Source organism: Pundamilia nyererei, unplaced genomic scaffold (genome assembly GCF_000239375.1).
Source record: "Pundamilia nyererei isolate P.nyererei 1_Seehausen unplaced genomic scaffold, PunNye1.0 scaffold00090, whole genome shotgun sequence".
Lineage (NCBI taxonomy): Eukaryota > Metazoa > Chordata > Actinopteri > Cichliformes > Cichlidae > Pundamilia > Pundamilia nyererei.
The window spans coordinates 976,071-996,908 of record NW_005187491.1 but is presented as its reverse complement, the minus strand read 5'-3'; the positions used below and the strand labels follow the sequence as shown (position 1 = coordinate 996,908).

Sequence of the window (20,838 nt, the reverse complement as noted above, 5' to 3'; positions counted from 1 at the left end):
ATTTCTCATAACTTCATTTCCTCATCACAGTGGGCCATTATGTAAACAAACAATGAACAGTGAGGCGATGTTGCGCTGCATTAACACCTTGGCATGTGCATGATAGGCACACATAAATAATGACGTTTCATTGTTAATTTTCAAGACCTCTGAGTCTGACTTATGAAAAATAAATGTACATGTAATTATATATAACTTTTAAATTACTATACAGCTTTCAACTCCATATTTGAACTACTACAAATATTAGAGGGGAAAGGGGATAAAAAAATTAATGTCTAGTGCTGAAAGATGAAAATAAAATGTTCACCGAAGGTTTCTCACTGAAGGCCACCGATGAATTGTCTCCAACGCTGCATTCTCTAATAGACTGCAATCATTAAGGAACAGTAAGTCTAACTAAAGCATGTACATAAAGGCAAAATTAAGGTTTTTATAAGCAGTAAACTCCCTCCCATGGCCAAAACTAACTATAAAACAAAAATTAGGTCAGTAGAGAAGCTGAGCTTTCCATTACAAACAAATCCAGATTACTTTTGGAATGTGCATCATCACAGACTTCAAACCATTAAACTCACAAAAGGCTCAGAAAACCTGTGACTAAGCACAGCCTCAGTGAGCTGAACAGGCAGACAGTACTACAGTTGGTAGTGTATGATGAGAGCAAAAGCAGGGCTGAATCAGTCTCACTGAAACCTCTGGAAAATGTCTGCAATGTCTGAGTCATACCATAAAACAGAAGGTATTACAATGAAAGCAAATGAGTCAGCATACAGCAGTGACCTTGTAAAAGGAGAGGAAGCACAGTAAATGAACAAAGCTATTAAAAAAGCATAATAAATGGCATCTACTGGAAATACCTTTAAAGTAGCTTTAATACCAAACACAATACTGTCAAACCAGCTGTGCCACATTAAGTCACACCTGCAGCAGAATGGCTCAAGAAGGACTCATCATCAATCAGCTGATCAATCAGCTCATTATTGTAATCCAGAGAGAAATAATGTTGGATGGACTGCAATAAAATTGTGTACAGACATTTATCTTCCACGGAGGAATTATGGTGTTGACTTTGATTATCTAACTTTCCACTGTGGCATTTCCTTTGTGAATCTCAGCAATTACTGGATGGATTGCCATCAAATTTTGTAGGAATTCCCTGGTGAATTCTTTGTAATAATGTCTATGCCTATGCTGGAGTAAAGCTTTGCAGAACCCCTTTGACCTGAAGTTATTTTTCTTGCTTAGCTATGTGAAATAATAAAAGATAATGGGCCTAAGTGTGCAGTAAAATGAGCATATGTCTCCTCAACTGAAAACCCTTTAAGGCAGCCTTAAGGGCACACCTTTGATTTTAGCAATAATTTGGCTCATGCTTCGGTCTTCTTTTTAAAATGAATATAAACCACTTGAGATCTTCCACAGCTAAAAGGGGACTTTTTTTTTCCCACAGGTCAATTTGTTTTCAACTTTCCACTTGAGAACAAAGAGACACTATCATCAAGAATCTTGAATATGAATTCGCTATGCAAATCTTTCTCCATCGACAACCTATTTTCATAAAACGCTCTAATTTCATAAAACAAGGAAAACCAATAGTCATTAATAGCCACAAATAGCCATTAAATAAAACATAAGTCTGCCATGGTCTGCAGTCCTTCTGAGGTCCACCTTTTTCTCTCTTTTCCTTCTCTATTCTTCTTTCCACTGATTTTTAGTAAGCAGGTTCTTACCACCTTCCTAGATCCCTGGAAGGTGTGGCTGCATACCAGTCTCAGCAAGGTTTCTAACAGGTGCACCTGCTACCCAGCTCACTAGTTTGCAGTGTATTTAAGGATTTGTCATAGCATCCATTTTTCACCACTGCTGCCATATTTGTGGTAAAAATCTTCCATGCTTAGTGATTGAGTTAGCACTTGTTTTATTATTACTCATTGTGTTAGTCAGTCGGTCTCTGCCCAGCTATCTCTTACCATCTCTGGATCGTTTACCACTGGAAAAGAAAATAACTCTCCCTGGAATTACAACCCCACTCTTCTTCCTCTCAGGTGATATTGCCAGCCTGCTCACTTGCTCAATCCTCACTGTTCATTCTTCACTGCATGGATTCCTCCTTTAACTGACAGCGTGCTCAGTGAATACCTCAGGCAGCAGAAACCCAAAAAAGTGGAGGAAGGCAAGGAACCATCATGGAAGGACAGGCCCCTGCACGGTATGTACCACCGGCAGATAAATACATTTGATAAAATCAAATGTATGTGCATGACCAGAGTAATGGCTATGATGGAACTGATATTTCCCAACAGTTCTGGCTCTAATGTTTGTGTTACAGAATAGCAAACATGATTAAAAATATGTGGAGCCTCTGAGGCAAAAAAAAACTACTTTCCACATTCCTGAGCGACACACACACACACACACACACACACACGTGCTCATGCACAAAGACTGAAGAGTGAGTGAGAGAGAAAAAGAATCAGACAGAGAGGGAGGGCCAAAAACACATACAGACTAGCAGAGCTAACAGAGTGCCCATAAGCTTACTGATCCAGTGGTGAGTCACTTCTCACTAAGCACTGACAACAGAACAGGTCCAGCTAAGGAAGACCTGAGCCTGTCCAACATGAGGTGAGTGTAAACATATTGTTTTCATGTCTATTTCAAGCTTGTTTTGTCTCTTAACATTTAAAACTATCTACCTGGATCACTTGTAGTTCCAATCTTTCAGCACATTCTAAATGTTGAATAACAATTCTAATTGCTATATTTGAATTAGAATATATTAGAATGGTAGCATGGCTCAAGATCCTAAAGAGATGTAGTTTATTGTGGAGGCACATAAAATTCACTAGTTGATCTAAGGGGTGGAAAATGTTAACTTGATGGACTTCCTCTACTTGATAGTAATTCTAATTCAATACAGTGTTCCAGCCAAAATAGCGTTCCATACTTATCATTTAACAGTACACCAGTTAGACAGGAAGTGGGAAAAGTGGCAGGTTTCAATGCCCAGTAGTAACATTTTGTAGGTCGTTTGACATATTGACTCTATCTTGGCTTAAATATTTGAGCCCAGACACAGCTGTAGTTGTCCACTACAAAAAATAAATAAATAAATCAAACAAAAATAACTAACTAACAAAAACAATCTCTTCCAGTGGTCATGCAGTAGCTTCCCTGGATAAATGGGGGTTAAAGAGGAAATGAAACACTACATCACACCTCTCAAAAACTGACATAGATGTAACACTGTCTGTGAATTTTTTAAACACGTTTAAACAAGTTTTTAAACATGTTTAGTGCCATCTTCTGTCCGTATGTTTATGTTTGCTAGCTAGTGACAGAATGGATAACTCTGAGGAAAATCAGGACACTAAAACCAAAAACCAGTCTAAAGGGATCACTTTTGGGCTGCCCCTGGCTGCAACAATAAGTTTTATGTCAAGCAATAATTGGCTCTAATGTTTGATGGCTAGCTGCATTCAAACAGGAAAATCCATGTGTTTGCTGTAATGTTCATTGTTTTAAACCACATTATGAATAAGATAAGTGTGGAAGAGCCTGTTTAAGTCATGTGACAGGTTGTTCACCCAGACCGACATGCTGGAGTTGGAAACTGAGTTTTCTTTCCTTTTTAAAGGTTGCATTGCTTAAGGTTTCCTTAGTATAGGAAAGCAGGAAGGTGTGCATTTTTCACTTCCTCTATTGTTTTTATGTACAGCCTCACACAGCTGGTAGCATGGCTAAAGATCCTAAAGAGATGTATTTATCCAGTTATTCACTGAGCATAGAAAAATACTGAAAATCCCTCTTTCCAATACCTCAGCTGTGTTATAAAGGAATGAAAAAGGTATTTCAGTGCTATGAAAGGTGTATAAGCTCTTGTGTTAGGAAGGAAGTGATATAACACAGAGCATCTTGTTTTGTAACAAATAGGATATTTAAATCACAAAATAGCATTAAAATATGACTTTCTTGGGTGGAACAATTGTTCATCACAATGAAAATTAAGTTTTTGAGACATCTTGAGTATGTTGGCCTGGAGGCATTCACTATTTCAGCTTTCACTACACAGGCTACAGGTAAGATGGCTTGGAGTATCTCTGCTTATATCCGGTTTTCATCTTTTAATGAGTTGTGTTGATAATTATAAAAAGATAAAGATTTCAGGTTTACTGTATGCTTAGAGACACTCCTAAGGCAAGCAGCCTCCTTAATTGCTGGCACCTGTGAAGCCCCAGTGGTAAATAAGCTAACATTGGGGAGATTTGAACAGCTGCTGGTGTCTATGTTGCCTGCCTGATGGTGTATGTAAAGTCTTCTTTAAAGATCTGAGCGGCTTAGTCATTTTGAGATTACAGGTTTTAAGGTATATTTAGAGAAAGTAGAAGGAGTGTCCAGGATGTGGTGATTATTCAGGGATTTGTTTGTATACTGAACTCACTGGATGTCTCCTGCTGCTCTGCCCTCTTAAATGTTTTTCAAACAGTTTTACTTTTCCCTGTGTGATTTATTTTAGTTCTTTAATGCTTCAACTTATGTTGAACCTTCGGTTATTATTTAACTGTAATGCTGAATGCTCAGAAGCCAACCCAGTTAATCTTCTTATCTTTTAACTGAGAAGATGTCCAGAGAAGCTCATCCTGAGCAGATATAATAGTTGATGCAGTAGTGGACCTGTGCCCACTGATACTGCAGAGGCTTAGAGACGATGAATGCAGTACATGTGAGTGCTGCAGCTCTGCCCTACTGCAGCTGCCTCCCTTTTCCCACTGTATCTAATTAGTTTTTCATTGTAATCAGATTTTATCTCTATGGGGGAAAGTAAAATTATCACATAGCTACTATTTTATCTTTATAATTAATGTCAATTTTCATGGCAATATCTAAAATGTTATTGCATATTTTATGACTTATATAAAGATATGATCAAGATGTTTGACAAGAACACAATTATCATGTTTCTCAACAGGGAACATTTACTACAAAGCAGCCTTCTGTGCTTGTGTGTTGTTGTCACACACATACATATACACACATTTATGGCTTTAGAAAGCAACAATGGAGGCTGCTCAATGAACTAAAGTGAACCCCTGAATCCCCAGAGTGCTGGATCACTCTAGGGCTACTTCAGTTAAAAGGAAGCTTCTTTAGTAAATAATAAGATTTTCATCAGTCCTTTGCTAGTTAGTGACATTACTTTGATATTTTTTTCATATGTTTCATGTCATATTCAGTGCCTGGTTTTAGTCAGTCACTGAATATGACCATTCATTGATTACTCATTCTCTGGCAGCATTAATAGGACACAAAACAAGGGCTTATAGGTGGAGTCAAGTGCCACTGAGACAGCACACATTTCTCTTTGCTGAGTAGTTTTTCCTTTTGGGTTTTGCAATAAGACAGAATTCATTTTAAATCCCTCTTGCTCTTTGTTTGTAAACTCCTCCTTAAAATGCCTGAAACCAAAGCACTTAAACAAAACACAAATCTACCCACACTATCCTGTTTAATAGAGCTTTTACGTGGTGGATGCTTTGATTTGTTGGGTGTGACTAATAACATCTGCAATTGTTATGTTCCACTTGAATGTAGTATTTTACCACAACATTGAGCGAGCATGTGCAACTGGAGAGCACTAGCAGTGAAACACGGAAGCAGAATTTAAAGTTCGTATTGTTTTCTTTAATGCTTTCCTGACCAGAGTATTGATTTGAACAGAGCAGACTGTAATGATTTAGTAATTATTCAAGACTCTCCAGAATACTTTTGTTCTGTTTTGCTCTAACGCCCCAATATAGTATCACACTCTTTCTTTTCTTTACTTGTCGTGTGGTAATAGAAAGAATTTGTCTCATCAAGCACAGGTGTTACTTCTATCAAATTGTGACTATCAAATATTTAACATTTACTAGAATGCTTTTTCTGTTCTTCTAAATCTAACTGTCTGTTGTAACAAAGCTGTATTAAGTTTGAATAATTGTTGTTATTACTTTTCTTTTCCTAGTTTGAGGGATGCTGATGGGAATATACAAAGGCTTTGTGATTTAACTTGACATTTCCCTTCTGAAAGAATCATTCCTGCCATTTTTATACCCAGTCATCTGTTAATGGATTGGATGTTTTTCACTGTTTGTATAATTTGTGATTTAGTTCTTCAGCTCACCCTTCTTTGGCATTTCTCCCTCTAGAAGTGTCTAGTTAGTAAGCTGTTTTTGCTGGTATTTGTTCAAGTTTTCCTATCTGTCTCCCTTATGGTAGAAAGCTTTTATTGGAAATTCTTACAGGAAAGTCGTGATTCTTGAAAACAACTTTCACAGCAAGCGGTTTCTTTAAAAAAGTAACTGTCAGAGTCAAAGCGAGAAGACGATAAGCAAGTGCTTTTCATGATAGTTTAGATAACAGCAACTTAATTTCATTTACTGTATTTATCTTACTGCTCTTTGTCTATACAGCAACAGTGCTGGTAAAGAACTTTTGATATATGATAGAAAAACAACCTGTGCGCATAAACATGTGTAGCATCTGTCCCTGCGGAGGATGAACATGATAACTTAAACAGAATCATCAACCAAGTGCAGCTGTGTTTGTGCATAGCATGTAAACAGCCTCATTAAACCAGAGTAAAGAACACTCATCAGTGAAAAAAGTCTGCTGCCAGATACATTTGTCATATCAGGGCAGTGGGCCCAGCACTGCCAACACATGTCAATGAAAGAACTGTTTGCCACCAACTATTGACTGCTGGGTAAATATCAGATGCAGTAATAGATCTTTACACTTACTGGATGACGCTTTCCATGCATATCAGAGAGATATCGCAACTTAATGAATGATAGAACTGTTTGCTGTGTCTTTCACAACCTGGTTACTAATTTAGTGCATAGCTACCCTTGTCAAAAACTTACATTGTATTGTAGAAATTATATATTACCAGGAGAAGACTGACTTGTTGATATTTATATATATATCTATCTCTATATATATATATGTGTTATCTGATCTGCTTCTCAACCTTAATAATCAGAAATTTATTTACCCCACTGAAGCAACCATCTGATGTGAGGCCCTCTATATCATCAATCAAGTCCTAAATAGAGTTGTTTGGCGTGTTGTGAGCACATCTTTGTGTATTTTCTGTTGGTTTTATTCTTCCAGGAGTTTTATACTAACCTCATTTCTCCTTTCAATTACTGTACACAATTGGATCCTAGTCTTTTCCAAAAGATCTTTTAAAAAGTAGACCATTCAAATTTTGCTCTTCTTGTAACAACAAATGGAAACCTTGTCCTTGTTATGCTCTTATCTGTTGTTACCTGTTTTAGATACCGGATGAGCCAGTGCAGCTACATGGTGTCCTCTATCAGCAATTATGGAGCAAAAGCAAAGAAAAAAAAAGAAAAAAGCATTCACTCATCTTATTTCTTATTTGGTTATCCATGATAATTTGAGCACTTCCACTTGGTCATAGTTAGAATGCAAACAGTGTCATAGTTGTAAAATTTAAACGTGACACAAACGGTGATAACAAATTATCTTTCTTTTTTTTCTGCTTGGGGAGATTCCAGCTTGTCTTATATGAATTTGGCAGTGAGCCAGCCTGGGGAGAATAATTAACTCTGAAAAGATTTTGTATAGTATACTGTGTACACAAAAGAGATTATGTGTAGGTGTTTTGACTGCACTACGTACAACTCTATTTTGACACACCACATGACTTTGTTAAACAAATGAAAATAATACTAAAAATTTGAACAGAGAAGTCTGCAGCTTTGCCAACATGTTTGTGCAGATTCCTTTCACCGATAAGACTGTACACCGCAGAACAGAAAACATTTCTCTTGTGGGAATTGTACATTCATGAGAACCACAAAAAATTCAGCAAGAGGTCACAGAGAACAAAAGTACGGTTCATAAGAGGAGTTAAACACAGAAGCTCATAACCTGCTGGTTAATATAAAATCTGATAGACATAACTTAAAAGCTCTCAGTGTTTGCAGGAATGTGGCAATTTGGCTTACCTCTGTTGGAAACATTAATGAGGAATTTGCCTGAGGTAAAAGGTTTTAGTTTTCTGTGGTGGCCCTGAGAGATCAAATGCAGTGGAACTTGAGGAAACACTAACAAAAAGAAAAATGCTGCAAAGGCACACAAAATGTAATAGATGTTGAATAAAAAGCAAAGGAAGCTGAATAAAACACAACAGCAGTAAAAAAAAAAATAAAACTTTACAAAGCAGAAGTGTTCTGTAGGACACAGCAGAATAGCTACGGAAGTGACAGAAACCAAAAGAAAATGCTTAAAGAAGCAGTGAATTTATCAGGTTTGTGAGGGAGAAAATGATGCAAAGCAATGTGTGAAGATCACAGTACAACAGGTCACGCAGATCAAAAAGTCTTGACCTTTAAGTTTTTCTAATTAAAAAAAAACTTGATTAAACCATCCTATTGACTGCAAAACGACCTGTTGTTGTTTAGATTTATGCCTAACAACCACAAGATAAAGCTATCTGAGACTACACTGTGGGAGTTGCTGACTACTCTAATGTTTTTGCAAACTTATCCCCTTTTACAACTGGTGCACTGATCTGTATCCGGATGAGTAATCTGAGGAAGGGCAATTCTTAACTTAATGCTTGGCACACAGTCACACCACCCAGATTATATTTGGTAACAATCAGACTTAAATTGCTGCTATGTGTAAATGAAATTTTTGCCACCAACAAAACATCAGTCCCACAACTTGAAAGGTCAACTTACAATAAGCAATAGAAATGATTCATCAGATCTACTCATGACTTCTGCTGCTGTGTTCTATATCTGCATCTAGGCAATCAATATAAAGTATGGCCAGTGTAACTAAACTAAACTAAATTGCATGTACAGTCAAAATTTGTTTTTGCTCCATTATATACAAGAGCAGCTGGTGAATGACATGAGTTTATGTTTTGTCTGGATTAGCATTGTTTTCACATTTTAGCATTACTATTCACCACTTATGTATCACACAGGCAGGCCTACAAACCAAAATATAAATGTAAAGAGAAAAAGCAAGAGGAATGCAGATAGGTGCTTCTGAACCCTGATGGAGTTATCACAAGACAACACATGGGATCAAAGAAAGATCTTGCATGGTCCGTGTGGTGTGGCGTGGTCTGCGGTGCCGTGCAGGGTTAAACAGTTACCTATTAATAGTCCTGCAACAGGCAGGTCTTTCATGTTCACATACCATGAATGGGTATTCTTTAACCATGTCCACTTAAAGTAAAAATTGTATTTCACAATTTAACACTATTAAGATCAAAATTGAAATGAAAATGTTAACACTATCAATATTCTTTTAGTGATATCTGGCAAATGATCTGAAAGACTTGGTGCCAACTTGGGGTTAAACTTGAACTTGGCACTAAAATGACCAAAATAAATGGAAAATGAAAACATTGTCTCGTGGCTTGAAATATAATTGCATTTCAAATCATTTAAGACAAAATTAGCATTGTTATAATATTAGTATAATATTGATAATGCAAAGTACCACAGTGCCTTTATGTGACGTGTCTTACTAAGTAAATGTTATTGATGTTTTTCTAATCTACTGTCAATTTCCAGGAACAGCTGTCCACTGAGGCCCAAGTCATATAGCTAAACAGTATTACTGTTGTGTTACTTCCCATACAATGTTTAACTGACAAATAAGGAAGAAGATTGCCAAAGTAACAAACACAGATATTGATTCAAAGAACTCATCTGTCATGTGACACTTTTTCCCCTAGAACAATACGTTAATTCACTCATTCACATGAATAATTAGAAATGATGAGTAACTGACTCAAATGTCAGTGGAATGTTATGAGAAATTACATTTCCCCAATGAATATATTTGTGGATAAATCATGTATTTGTATTTTTTATTTATGTTTCTGCCAGAAATATAATTCAGAAATTAACGCATCAGTTTATCATGCACCATCAATCTGTTAGATGTAGCTGAGTCAATGAATTAAACAAAAATTATGTTTGACAGGATGATGATATATATTTTTTTTTCCTATCCAGACTGTCACAAATGAACAGACAGTGCTCTAATACAGTATAATGACCTACAATTATCTAAAATAAACAGGGCAACAATGTTTTTCTACTCTAGCCATATCCATGCAGAATTGTTTATTCGGCTCACATCAATTCTGGAATAGATAAAACAACATTGTTTTATGAGCGTTATAAAGCTTTCACGTAAGGGCACAAACAATGTGTAACCTTGAGCTACTACTATAAAAGGGGAGGAGAATTTGAAAGTGTCTGCATTACCAGCCCTTAGCAGAAAGGTAGACTTCACAGGGTAAGTGCTGTGTAATGACAAAGTTGCCGTTGTTGATGTTTACTGAGGGACCAGTGGAAATGTATATTGTAAATGGATGAAACTAATGTCTTTTTAAATGCAGGTTTGCTGCCTGAGTGCATTCAATAAATGCGGTGATGTGTGCGGTTTCTAGGTCAACTTAACCTGAAAAGAAGCTAGAAATCAGTGACTGCCAGACACAGTTTTAACCCAACAGGAAATTATGAAATTAAATATATCAGAAAAAAGTGTTGCGTTCATGCATCTTACAGGAATTAAACATTGGTTTTGTTTACTGTTTTGTAGAAGTGGTGTACTGTTACGTGTCACAATTTTGCCCAACATTGATAATGCAATTTCAAAAGTACACATTTTTCTCTGATTTATATACTTGCATGCGTGTGTGTAAATGTTTAGACGTCTTTGTGAGGACAGAAAAATTGGCATGCCACTGTACTTGTCGGGACCAACAGTCACTTATGGGGAGAAACGGTTGTCCCCACGAGTTTGACGGCATTTTTGAGGGTTAAAAATTTGGTTTTAGTGTCAAGGTTACAATTACGTTATGGTTAGGGTTTATGGTTTAGGCTAAGGGTTAGGGCTATGCATTCATTTTTGATGTTAAGGGTTAGCTTAAGTGACTAGGGAACACATTATGTCAATTAGATCTCCTCATTAAGATATGTGTGTGTGTGTGTGTGTGTGTGTGTGTGTGTGTGTGTGTGTGTGTGTGTGTGTTTGTGTTTGTGTTTGTGTTTGTGTGTCTGTATGTCTGTCCGTCTGTCTGTTAGTTATGCTTACTACTCAATCACATCTAAAATTTTTGGATTCAGTTTACTTGGATTTTTTATGCCCTCAATTCAGTTAAGTGAACACAAGGAAAATTGCAAAGAGATCTGAAGCCATGAAATAGATTTTTTTTTTTAAAGTACAGAAGAAGTCTAAGAAATACAGGAAAGGGGATTGAGGGAAAGCAGGGAGCCTAAAAGAGCACTCAAACACAGAATAAAATCTGAATGAGCATTAATGTTAATGTTTAATGAAATGTTAATCAAACTATTACGTGTATCTGGCATTTACTGTCTATGAAAATCAATAAAATGTTTTGATAATCTTGCCTGATCTTGTTCATTTCCAGGTCTAAAACAATGATTTGGAAGTTGATCCATTTCAGTGGTGTCTTTCTTGGAGCTCTCACACTCCCAACTCCATCTTCACTCCCCACTACCAACACTGAGGAAAGACCCTGTCAGATCTACAACTCTGACCGATCTGCAGATTGTCTGGGAAGACAGCTTGACAGTATCCCATGGAGACAATTTCCACCCACACTTGAAGAAATAGACCTCTCCTATAATGAACTTCAAGCTGTTTATGCTGATGACCTTTTCCACCTCCCTAAGCTTCGTATCCTCAAGCTTCAGTACAATAACATTTCATACATTGACAATGATGCCTTCAGAAACAACACACTCTTGGAGTATCTTGACATCTTCAATAACTCCCTGCAGGAAATTCCTGCCAGAGCTCTGACACCTCTCGTTATTCTAAAAGAGCTCTACATGTCTAATAACCTTTATATAAATGCAACTTTGGCTGACTGCTTCTCCAAACTTTCCAGACTCCAGGTTCTCTCCATGGGCGGCCCTTTGGTGATGGGCCTAAAAAAAAAAGATTTTCAACCCCTGAAGAACCTTAAGCTCCAAGGATTTGCTATTAAATGTTCCTCCCACCTCCATTACTATGAGCCTGGAAGTTTAGAAGTCATTCAGACAAGTCAGATGGGCTTTGACATGGCTATAGACCAACACCCAAATGCTCTTGTTCATATGCTACAGGACCTAGCTAACAAAACATTCACAGTCATTCAATTTCGTAACCTCTTTGAATTCACATACTACATGGGACAGGAGGACATTTTTCAGGGTTTAAAACACATTAAAGCCAAGCAACTCATCTTTCACAGAGGAAAATTCAATGAGAACCTTATAAGGATGGCTTTAATCAATTTACAAGCAACCAGCATCAAAAGATTAAGACTTCAGTACATTGACTTTGCCCGTTCGCCAACATTTGTTGATAGTGGTGCAAGTTCCAGCATCACAGATCTTGTACTGGATAAACTGGATCTTTGGTGAGTATTTTGGTGTCCTACAAGATTGCTCTAACAGTAGTTTACACATCTCACTGATCTAAACTGCACTACTGCATAATTCTGTACAATAATAACTATAGTTCTACAACTATTTACAACTGTTTATAACTTGTATAGTTCATATTTCTGTATAGTTTCATATTTATATCCTGTTCGTAGCCTGTACATAGCTTGTACACTCACTACAGCCTGTACATACTTATAGTTATAGCATATTCATAACATACCTTCATACCGTGTACATTGCAACATACCCATAATAGACCCATTTTTGTAATATATGTATTTTATTACTAAGCACTTTCTGGATGAATGCAAACTGCATTTCGTTGCCTTGTACGTGTGACATGTGCAATGACAATAAAGTTGAATTCTATTCTATTCTAATGGACCGTAAAATGTGATTTTGTGATTTTCATCTTGTAAATTATGGTTATACTTAAACAAGCAATTTTAGTCACAAGGTTGTGCAGCGCAACATAGGGCATGACTATAAAGGAACATACCAGGGCTTTTAATTAATGATCCAAAAACAGCAGCTGCACTAAATACGGTAGAGCTGCACAAGAAGATGATGCTATGAAATAGTGGGTTTGACAAGTATTTTGTTATAGTTATAATTCATACCTTGTTACAAAGTGAAATTACATGAATGTGAAGCTCACTACTAAGGTCATATAAAAATACGCAAACTAAATATCTCTGTTTCTTGTAGGTACATCAGCAATCCTGATGTGCTACGATTTGATTGGCGTTTCACCTGGTTCAAGAAAGTTAAGCAACTGTCTATTCAACATGTGTATTTCAACTCGGCACCCTGCGATTCGTGGGTTGAGATGAACGGTGTGGAATTACTAGATGTCTCCAATAATCGACTAAAAAATGAGTTTGTATTCAACCAGCGATGCGATTACAAGAACACCATGCCGAATCTTCATACATTCAACACAAGCAACAATGAGTTGACCAGCTTAAAAGACTTATCATCCCTCACAAAAGAATTCCAGGAGCTAAAGGTTTTGGATTTCAGCTACAACAAATTAGGATCTGCTAAAGATAGCCAAAATTGTGTCTGGAAACAAAATATCACCAAGTTTATTGCTCACCATAATAACTTTGTAAGTGAAGCTCTCAGTTGTCTACCAACCACAGTACAGTACTTGGATCTGTCCTACTGTGATCTGGACCAGCTGGACATGAACTACTTTGAGAAAACCACCAACCTCAAAACCCTTCTACTGAGTGGGAATAAAATTAAATTCATCCCATCTAAATGGGAAAGTGCATCACTGCAATCGCTAGCTTTGGATGGGAATTCATTTGGCCTAATTAGCAAAAAATCCTTTGAAGATATGCCTCAGTTGTCTCAACTTCAGGCAGGGAACAATCCTTATCATTGTACATGTGAGCTTCATGCTTTCATCCAGGACACGATTTCAAAAGGAAAGGTAAACCTCACAAACTGGCCTGAGAACTACAAGTGTTACCACCCGGAGGCTTTGCTCAACACAGTCATAGCCAAATACTTTCCGGGTCATGTAGCATGTGACATCAGACTGGTTATCATCATCTGTGTTGCAACCACCACAGCAGTGATCTTAATACTTATGCTGATTTGCTATATTTTTGACCTCCCATGGTACACTAAAGCAACATACCAGATCATCAGGGCTAAATACAGAGCTCACAAGGAGAAAGCAGCTGGTGATCTGGAAACTTTTACCTACCATGCCTTCATATCCTACAGTCACTCAGATGCTGACTGGGTGAGGCACCAGCTCTTACCCTGTTTGGAGAACAACACGAACCCCTATCGTCTATGCATTCATGAGAGGGACTTCATGCCTGGAAAGTGGATCATTGATAACATCATTGAGAATATTGAAAGCAGTCGTAAGGTACTAAAATGTATTATGTAGTAAAAGCACCCCACTATACACCAGCACATTAAAAGTTACAGTAAATTAAAGTCTTGCAAAATGAGAAACAACACACAGCAAAACCTAATTATTTTGGACATTTTTTTTAGGAGCTACAGTTTTAGTCAGTTGATCTATGGCAACGTCACTCAGTGGAAGTGTGTGTCATTTTCACATAATTTTGTTCATTCAAAGGCAAAACAAAATAGCTTATAGTCACCTGGTTCAGTAGATGCCACTTCTCCTTGGCACTTCTCATTTTTTAAACTACATTGCAATTATAAATGATGAAAACATCATCTCAAAACTTGCCTGACAATTTGTTGACTGTTGGAATAACGAGTCTTAAAAGTCTAAAAAAGTAAGTAATGGTGATATGAGTTATGCTAAATGGTTGATGAATATAGTTGCCCTGTTATTCAGCATCTCATCATTGTTGTTTGGAAATTGGTAGGAAAGCATAAGGTAGAGACCCTATAATAATTTCCTTTCTGTTGTTTTCTTTATTCCTAGGTAATGTTTATTCTCTCACGGCACTTCGTTAACAGTGAGTGGTGCAACTATGAGCTGTACTTTGCTCAGCAGAGAGCAATGGGAAAAACCTTCAGTGATGTCATCTTAGTGGTTAAGGAGCCTATTGATCCAAACTCCTTACCCAGCAAGTATTGCAAGCTCAAGAAGATGCTGAGTACAAAGACATACCTGGAGTGGCCCCAGCAGGTTAACCAACAGGCATTTTTCTGGGCACAGCTGAGGAGTGTCCTGGGAAAGCCAACAACCCAAGAGCGGGCAAACAGTGTTAAGAGAAGAACCCTATCTGCGGGAAGAATATCTGTGATTGGTCCCCCTATTGAGGAAAGGGTGCCAGAAGAAGATAAGATGACTGTGGAAAAAGAAGCAGAACCCACAAACGAAGCAAATGAAGAGCCATTAAATCAAATACCACTGGTGGCATTTTAGCCATTAAATTAAAAAGAACTATTAAACAAATGCCTTTCTCAGTATTTTCTCAGTAAAGACCTCCCCTCAAGTAACCTTTTTGTTTAGGCTATGCCAACAAGGGAGCAAAATACAGCATCTCATTGTGATAACAAAGAAAAACAAACAACCCCTGCCCAACAATCTGTCTGCCCAAGGCAGTCTGTCATGTCATCCCTGACAGCTGAGCTGATGGCCTCTGCTTCACTTTCCCTCAGTGTCTCAGGCCAGGTGCCCTGCTGACAGGCGCTGAAAGGCCGGCTCACATGAGATCTCCCATGTTGCACTCTGGATAACAAGCAAGGTCCCAGCAAACCATGGTGACAGGTGCCACACTGTGAAAGGACTGTGCACTCTTACATTCTTGGCCCTCAGAGGTATGAGATCATGAATGTTCAAACTCAGATCAAGCCGAGTCAAATGAAACCATATAGTAACAATACAAGCGATATCAAGTTGTAGAGCAAAAGCTTAGAAACTGGAGAATGATAATGCTCCATCAATCAGTGTTTGTATCAGCACTAGTCATTTTGAAGTTTTCGGTGCAATATTCAATGTGTTTCAAGCTGAATACTATTCCTATTTTAGTGAATACTGCACACAGGTAGTCACCAATTTAAGTTACTGCCAAATGTCAGTCTGAACTTGTGTGCTTGCTGTTTGTTTATTCCTAAAGCCATCCCTCATGAGTTACTATTAGCTTTGCTGTTGGCATACATTGCAAAAGCACACTCACAGACATTGCTCACTTGACACATGTCATACTTTCAATGGGTCCTCTATGAATCACTGTTTCATATAATAGTTAATGTTTATCAAATATCTGTTCAGTTTTCAGTGTTATCATTGTCACCAGGTATAATATAACTAAGGGAATTAGAATGAGTTATACAGACAGATAGCAGATACATGTCCAGTGCCTGAATGAAGTTAGATTTAGTTGTCTTTACACATGCTTTAAATAAAATAAAAGCTGTTGTATGATTAAGAAAAAATGACAAAAATGGTTTTGCCAGTTGATAAATGTGAATGTACGTTTGTTACATATTGTTTGTGATGGAAGGTTTTTGTTCTAAATATTGAGTCATTATGTCTACCTTACTACTATTTTCAATCATTTGGATTCAGTAATGTAATACTTTGATAAAAAAAAAAAAAAAAAGCAGCGTTATTTCTTTTTGCTGTGCTCTGACTTGATTCATGTTGGGCCATTTTAAATTTAACTTTTTTAAAACTGTTTTTTTTTAATTAATTTAACTTTTATTTTAAAAATAACTTAACTGATATGGGTTTTGCTATTAATGGTAAGTGTGCAGCCTTGCTTACTTACATATGTGGGCAATAACAAAGTTTGAAAATGGCCAGTAGATGACACCCTTGAACTTAGGCAGAAATGTGACACCACAAAGCTAAGGTGTGATGTGCACCCATTTACCAGTTTTTTTTTAACTGGGAGTAAGCTCATATATTTTACTTCCCTCTGCATATGTGTATAAGTAATGTTAACATGCAGTCTATAGACTTCAAGTGTTTTTGTATTAAACCGCAAATGAAGGACATGTTTGTTTTTCATGAAGAGTCATATTATACATTCTCTAAAATAATGCAGTGCCTTATTTTAATGTCTTGTATAATGCTGGTCATTCATAATTCATACTGTGCAGATGTTGAAATGAATGGAATGAATAAAAACATATTTAGTTTCATTTGGCAAAAGAGTGATCACTATAGGCACATTTTTTAGAACAGCTTTCATGAGTAATCGACAATGGATGGTTTTATTCCCCCACACGAAACACAGAGTGTTTAATCTCCAAGTATGTTCCTCACACCAAAAATAAAAGGCCAGTCTGGTCTCACCTGCTGTCTCAGACCAGAGAGGACATTTTTTTAAAAACTGTTGCTGTAGATACCAAATGCAAGTCGGTTTGGTAAATTTTTAACTAGCATGCAAAAAGCATTGGCATTACACAGGCTACCAGGAGATACTGATGCAAATCAACTCTTAACAACCTGACCCGCATTTAATTTGTATTTCTGCAAAAGTCGAGCTGTCATTCAAATACAATCAATATCTGACTTGCAAATGATATTTAAAAAGCATTAGATTAGTCATGCTTGATAAGCTTACACAAGACCTCGGAGAGGAAAAGAGGAGGAATACTTCAGCCAATTTGCTTTATTCTTTATGTTGCTGATTTTAATTTTGGTTGTTTCAGATTAACAAATTTTCAGCTTTTAGGCTGAAATCAGGGATATTTGTAGGCACTTTAAAATGGAAATTGAAAAACCTTTTCTATAGATTTTTCAAGTTGCACTCGAGTAATATTTGTGCTTCTAATGCAACATTAATACATAACTGGTATATATAATGTAGCATACCCTGAATTACATATAAACACATGTACCCTCACTAACCATCTGAGTATCTACTTAATTTGTAACTAATCCCTGTTGCAACATAACTATATAAGGTTAGGAAAAAGAGTGAGTGGTGTTTGTCCTGCAAAGTTCTAAGAGCTGAGGTTGTTGCCTTTAATGGCAATCCAGTTCAATGGTGAAAGCGCTGATGATGCCGTTCAGAGGGAGGTGCCTATCTGATTAAGGTTCATTTGCACACAGGTGAGAGTCGCTATAAGTAATGAGGTGAGAGCTGTGGTGAGAGCTCAATTTGATCTACTTTCAACAGAACCGGTTAGGTGTCACTGTCCAGGTGAGTTACTGATCTTTTGCTTTTCTTTTTCCCTCCATTGTTTTGATGTGCAGTGGTAGTGTGAAGGATTTTTATTTTTTTTTTGTAGAACTACTTGTGCTGTAGTTGGAGTCACAGTTAATTAACACCAGCTTCTCATTTGACATTCAAAGACTTAATTAGCTCCCTGATCACGCTGGGAATAAATGATTAACAGCAATCATTGAGAATAATTAGGGGAATCTGATGCCACATCATTTGGAGAAGTGATTTTGCAAACTGTAGATATTCACACAATCTCTCACATACACTATAGATCATTAGATACATGTTGCTCTTCATATAGGCTAAACTATCATCTAATAGCTTTGATGGAAATAAGACCATACTCTAAAATTAATCTGAGGTTAAAGGCTATTTATATAATGTAATGCAACCAAGAGCGAAATCTATACTTATCTTACTGTATGTGCGACCTGTCCTGGAGGGGGTCTGGCTTTTGTCTTCTACTGGTTTGTTAGGAGGGGTGTGTGAAATGAAACTGCTCTCTTGTATAGGCTTCTCAGGTGTCTGATAGTGAAAGGCTGGTATAAGGTTAGACACTAGACCTGTCTGGTTACCATGCTGCATTCTCCTCTATGTATTCTGTTTGGCACCATTATTAGCAGGCTTCAGCAATTGAAATCTATTTGTTTCATGAGACAACATGCTTCCCCGGCAGTGCCATATTATATAGAATCAACACGCCTAACCAAGAAGTGGTCCCTCATCGCGTGTGTTTTACCTTGTTTTGTTTTTAATAATTATTTAAATGTCTTGAGAAGTGTGTGTGTGTGTGTGTGGTGTGTGGGGGGGCTACTCAGTGAGTCCAGCTTGCTACTGGTTTGAGTACTTGCCCTTTAATCTACAAAATGTAATCTGATTCTGGCTATAGTCCACTGTACAAATAACCGTAAGCCATGCTCTGCCAAAAAATGTCCATACCACCATCAGCGCCAATCTTTCTGTCATTGAGAAATAAAAATGCAGGGAGGGAAGTGAAACACCGTCATGTAACCTGAGTTTTTCTATGATTACATGGTAAGTGTGTGAAACAGTTTTGCATCCTCATTCCTTTTCTAATTTGGTTTTGCTAGAATCATCCCAATCTGAGTGCCAGTGTATTAAAACAATTGTAGTGAAAGGTTTCTCTTAAGCTTTTCTAGAAACTGAATGACTTTTAGTCCCTCTTTGTATCTGTATATCAAATGATGCTGGTCCTCCCTGCTCTAAATCTAAATGGTATATTCCATGTTTGGAATAATCTCTTTTGTGGTTAATTTATGCTTCCCTCTTCTGATTTTTAGAACTGCAAAATGAGTGCCAATCTCAAAGGAGCAATGGTGGACCTCATTGATGTGTTCCACAAGTATTCTGGAAAAGAAGGTGACAAGTACACGCTCACTAAATTGGAGCTGAAGAATTTGTTGAAGAATGAACTTGGAGAGTTTCTGGAAGTACGTATCTGTTGCTTAATCAATTTTTTTTCCCCTTCTGAAGCTGACCTGAATAATGTATAATTTTAATGTATTTTAAGTTTTAACAAAGGTAAATCACCATGGTAATTTCCAAAAGAACCTGATGGTTTCTCAGTTTCCGCTATATTTTGAGGAAAAAGTATTTTATTTGCTTTTTTTTTTTTTTTTTAACTCTATAATGTTGGCCAACAAGTTGATACCTGGGCAAATGAGGAGAACATGCTTCTGTCTAAAGTAGAAGTTATTTCCAGACTATGCAAATTAAAGACGACCAGCTCCATCATTAAGATTTGCACTTGGGGAAACTAAACTTGTTGCTCCCCTTTTAGGGCCCCAATGATGCTTGTGTGGTGGAGAAGATTATGCGTGAACTGGATGACAATAAGGATGGTGTGGTGGACTTCCAGGAGTTTGTTGGTCTGGTCGCTGCACTGACTGTCGCCTGCAATGAATTCTTTAAAAGTGATTCCTCTTAAAAAAAAAGGGGGGGGGGGGGGAATAAATGCTTATTACTAAATAACTTTTACGACAGAGTTGGTCAGGGGTTCGGAGGGTTCAATCATTTTGGACACTAGAATGTTGCAGGAGATCCACTACTGCTAATAAATGTTTTTGTTCTGTCCTTGGAAATGCTTCCATCCAATAAAAGTAATTAAATGTGTGTGTTGTCCTTAGGAAATATTTGTAATGGCTCAATAAGTTTACCCACATAATTTAAGTATAATGAAACCTGTCAACAGGTTTAATTGGCTTCATAAGCTTTCTAGCAACTTCAAGCACCACCTAATGGCTAAATCTTGGCTAGGAAAAGCGTTGGTCCTAGGAAGTAATTTTAAAGTTGGCTTTTGTATCTCTCCCATATTTAAAAATAAAAAAATTATGACAGGGTTTAAAAAATTATAATGGCTGTGCCACAATGATCATCTTTTATCTTCTTTTAAATTGGAGTGTTGGGCGGGGTCTATCCTCCACTCTCTGATATCTGGAATCCATCTCAGTAGGGTAAGCATTTCATGTGCGTCTCATCCTAAAATAAATCTGCACTATCGAGGATGCACAGAAGTATTTCTACCTTCAATACAAAGAAACCTACGGACTGTGAGGGAAGGGGGGCTCCTTAACAGCATATCCTTCTCATTCACATCTTTCATTTAGATTATCAATCTTCTGCCCTTTGATTTGAACTTCATAGATCCCCCAGCGGGGAAATTTGTGCGTAACCTAAGCTCAGGTTTC

General features: G+C 37.2%; 2 protein-coding genes across 2 annotated transcripts; both read left to right on the top strand.

The window, feature by feature from the left end:
- Positions 1–2,529: 2,529 nt before the first annotated feature.
- tlr18 (toll-like receptor 18) lies at positions 2,530–16,528 on the top strand. The gene is made up of 4 exons (XM_005739193.1): positions 2,530–2,628; positions 11,480–12,475; positions 13,212–14,394; positions 14,929–16,528. The coding sequence occupies exons 1-4, from the start codon at positions 2,624–2,626 to the stop codon at positions 15,373–15,375; spliced, it is 2,631 nt and encodes an 876-aa protein (XP_005739250.1). The 5' UTR covers positions 2,530–2,623; the 3' UTR covers positions 15,376–16,528.
- A 1,494-nt stretch (positions 16,529–18,022) lies between these two features.
- s100a1 (S100 calcium binding protein A1) lies at positions 18,023–20,263 on the top strand. Its single transcript, XM_005739192.1, has 3 exons — positions 18,023–18,106; positions 19,432–19,581; positions 19,932–20,263. The coding sequence occupies exons 2-3, from the start codon at positions 19,441–19,443 to the stop codon at positions 20,076–20,078; spliced, it is 288 nt and encodes a 95-aa protein (XP_005739249.1). The 5' UTR covers positions 18,023–18,106; positions 19,432–19,440; the 3' UTR covers positions 20,079–20,263.
- The last annotated feature ends 575 nt before the right edge of the window (positions 20,264–20,838 follow it).

Bases quoted from the DNA above. Each gene is read 5' to 3' on its own strand.
- s100a1 (XM_005739192.1), top strand. From the start codon at position 19,441: ATGAGTGCCAATCTCAAAGGAGCAATGGTGGACCTCATTGATGTGTTC. The intron at 19,582-19,931 runs GTACGTATCTGT...CTCCCCTTTTAG, and splicing joins AACTTGGAGAGTTTCTGGAA to GGCCCCAATGATGCTTGTGT.
- tlr18 (XM_005739193.1), top strand. The intron at 12,476-13,211 runs GTGAGTATTTTG...TGTTTCTTGTAG, and splicing joins CTGGATAAACTGGATCTTTG to GTACATCAGCAATCCTGATG. The intron at 14,395-14,928 runs GTACTAAAATGT...CTTTATTCCTAG, and splicing joins ATATTGAAAGCAGTCGTAAG to GTAATGTTTATTCTCTCACG.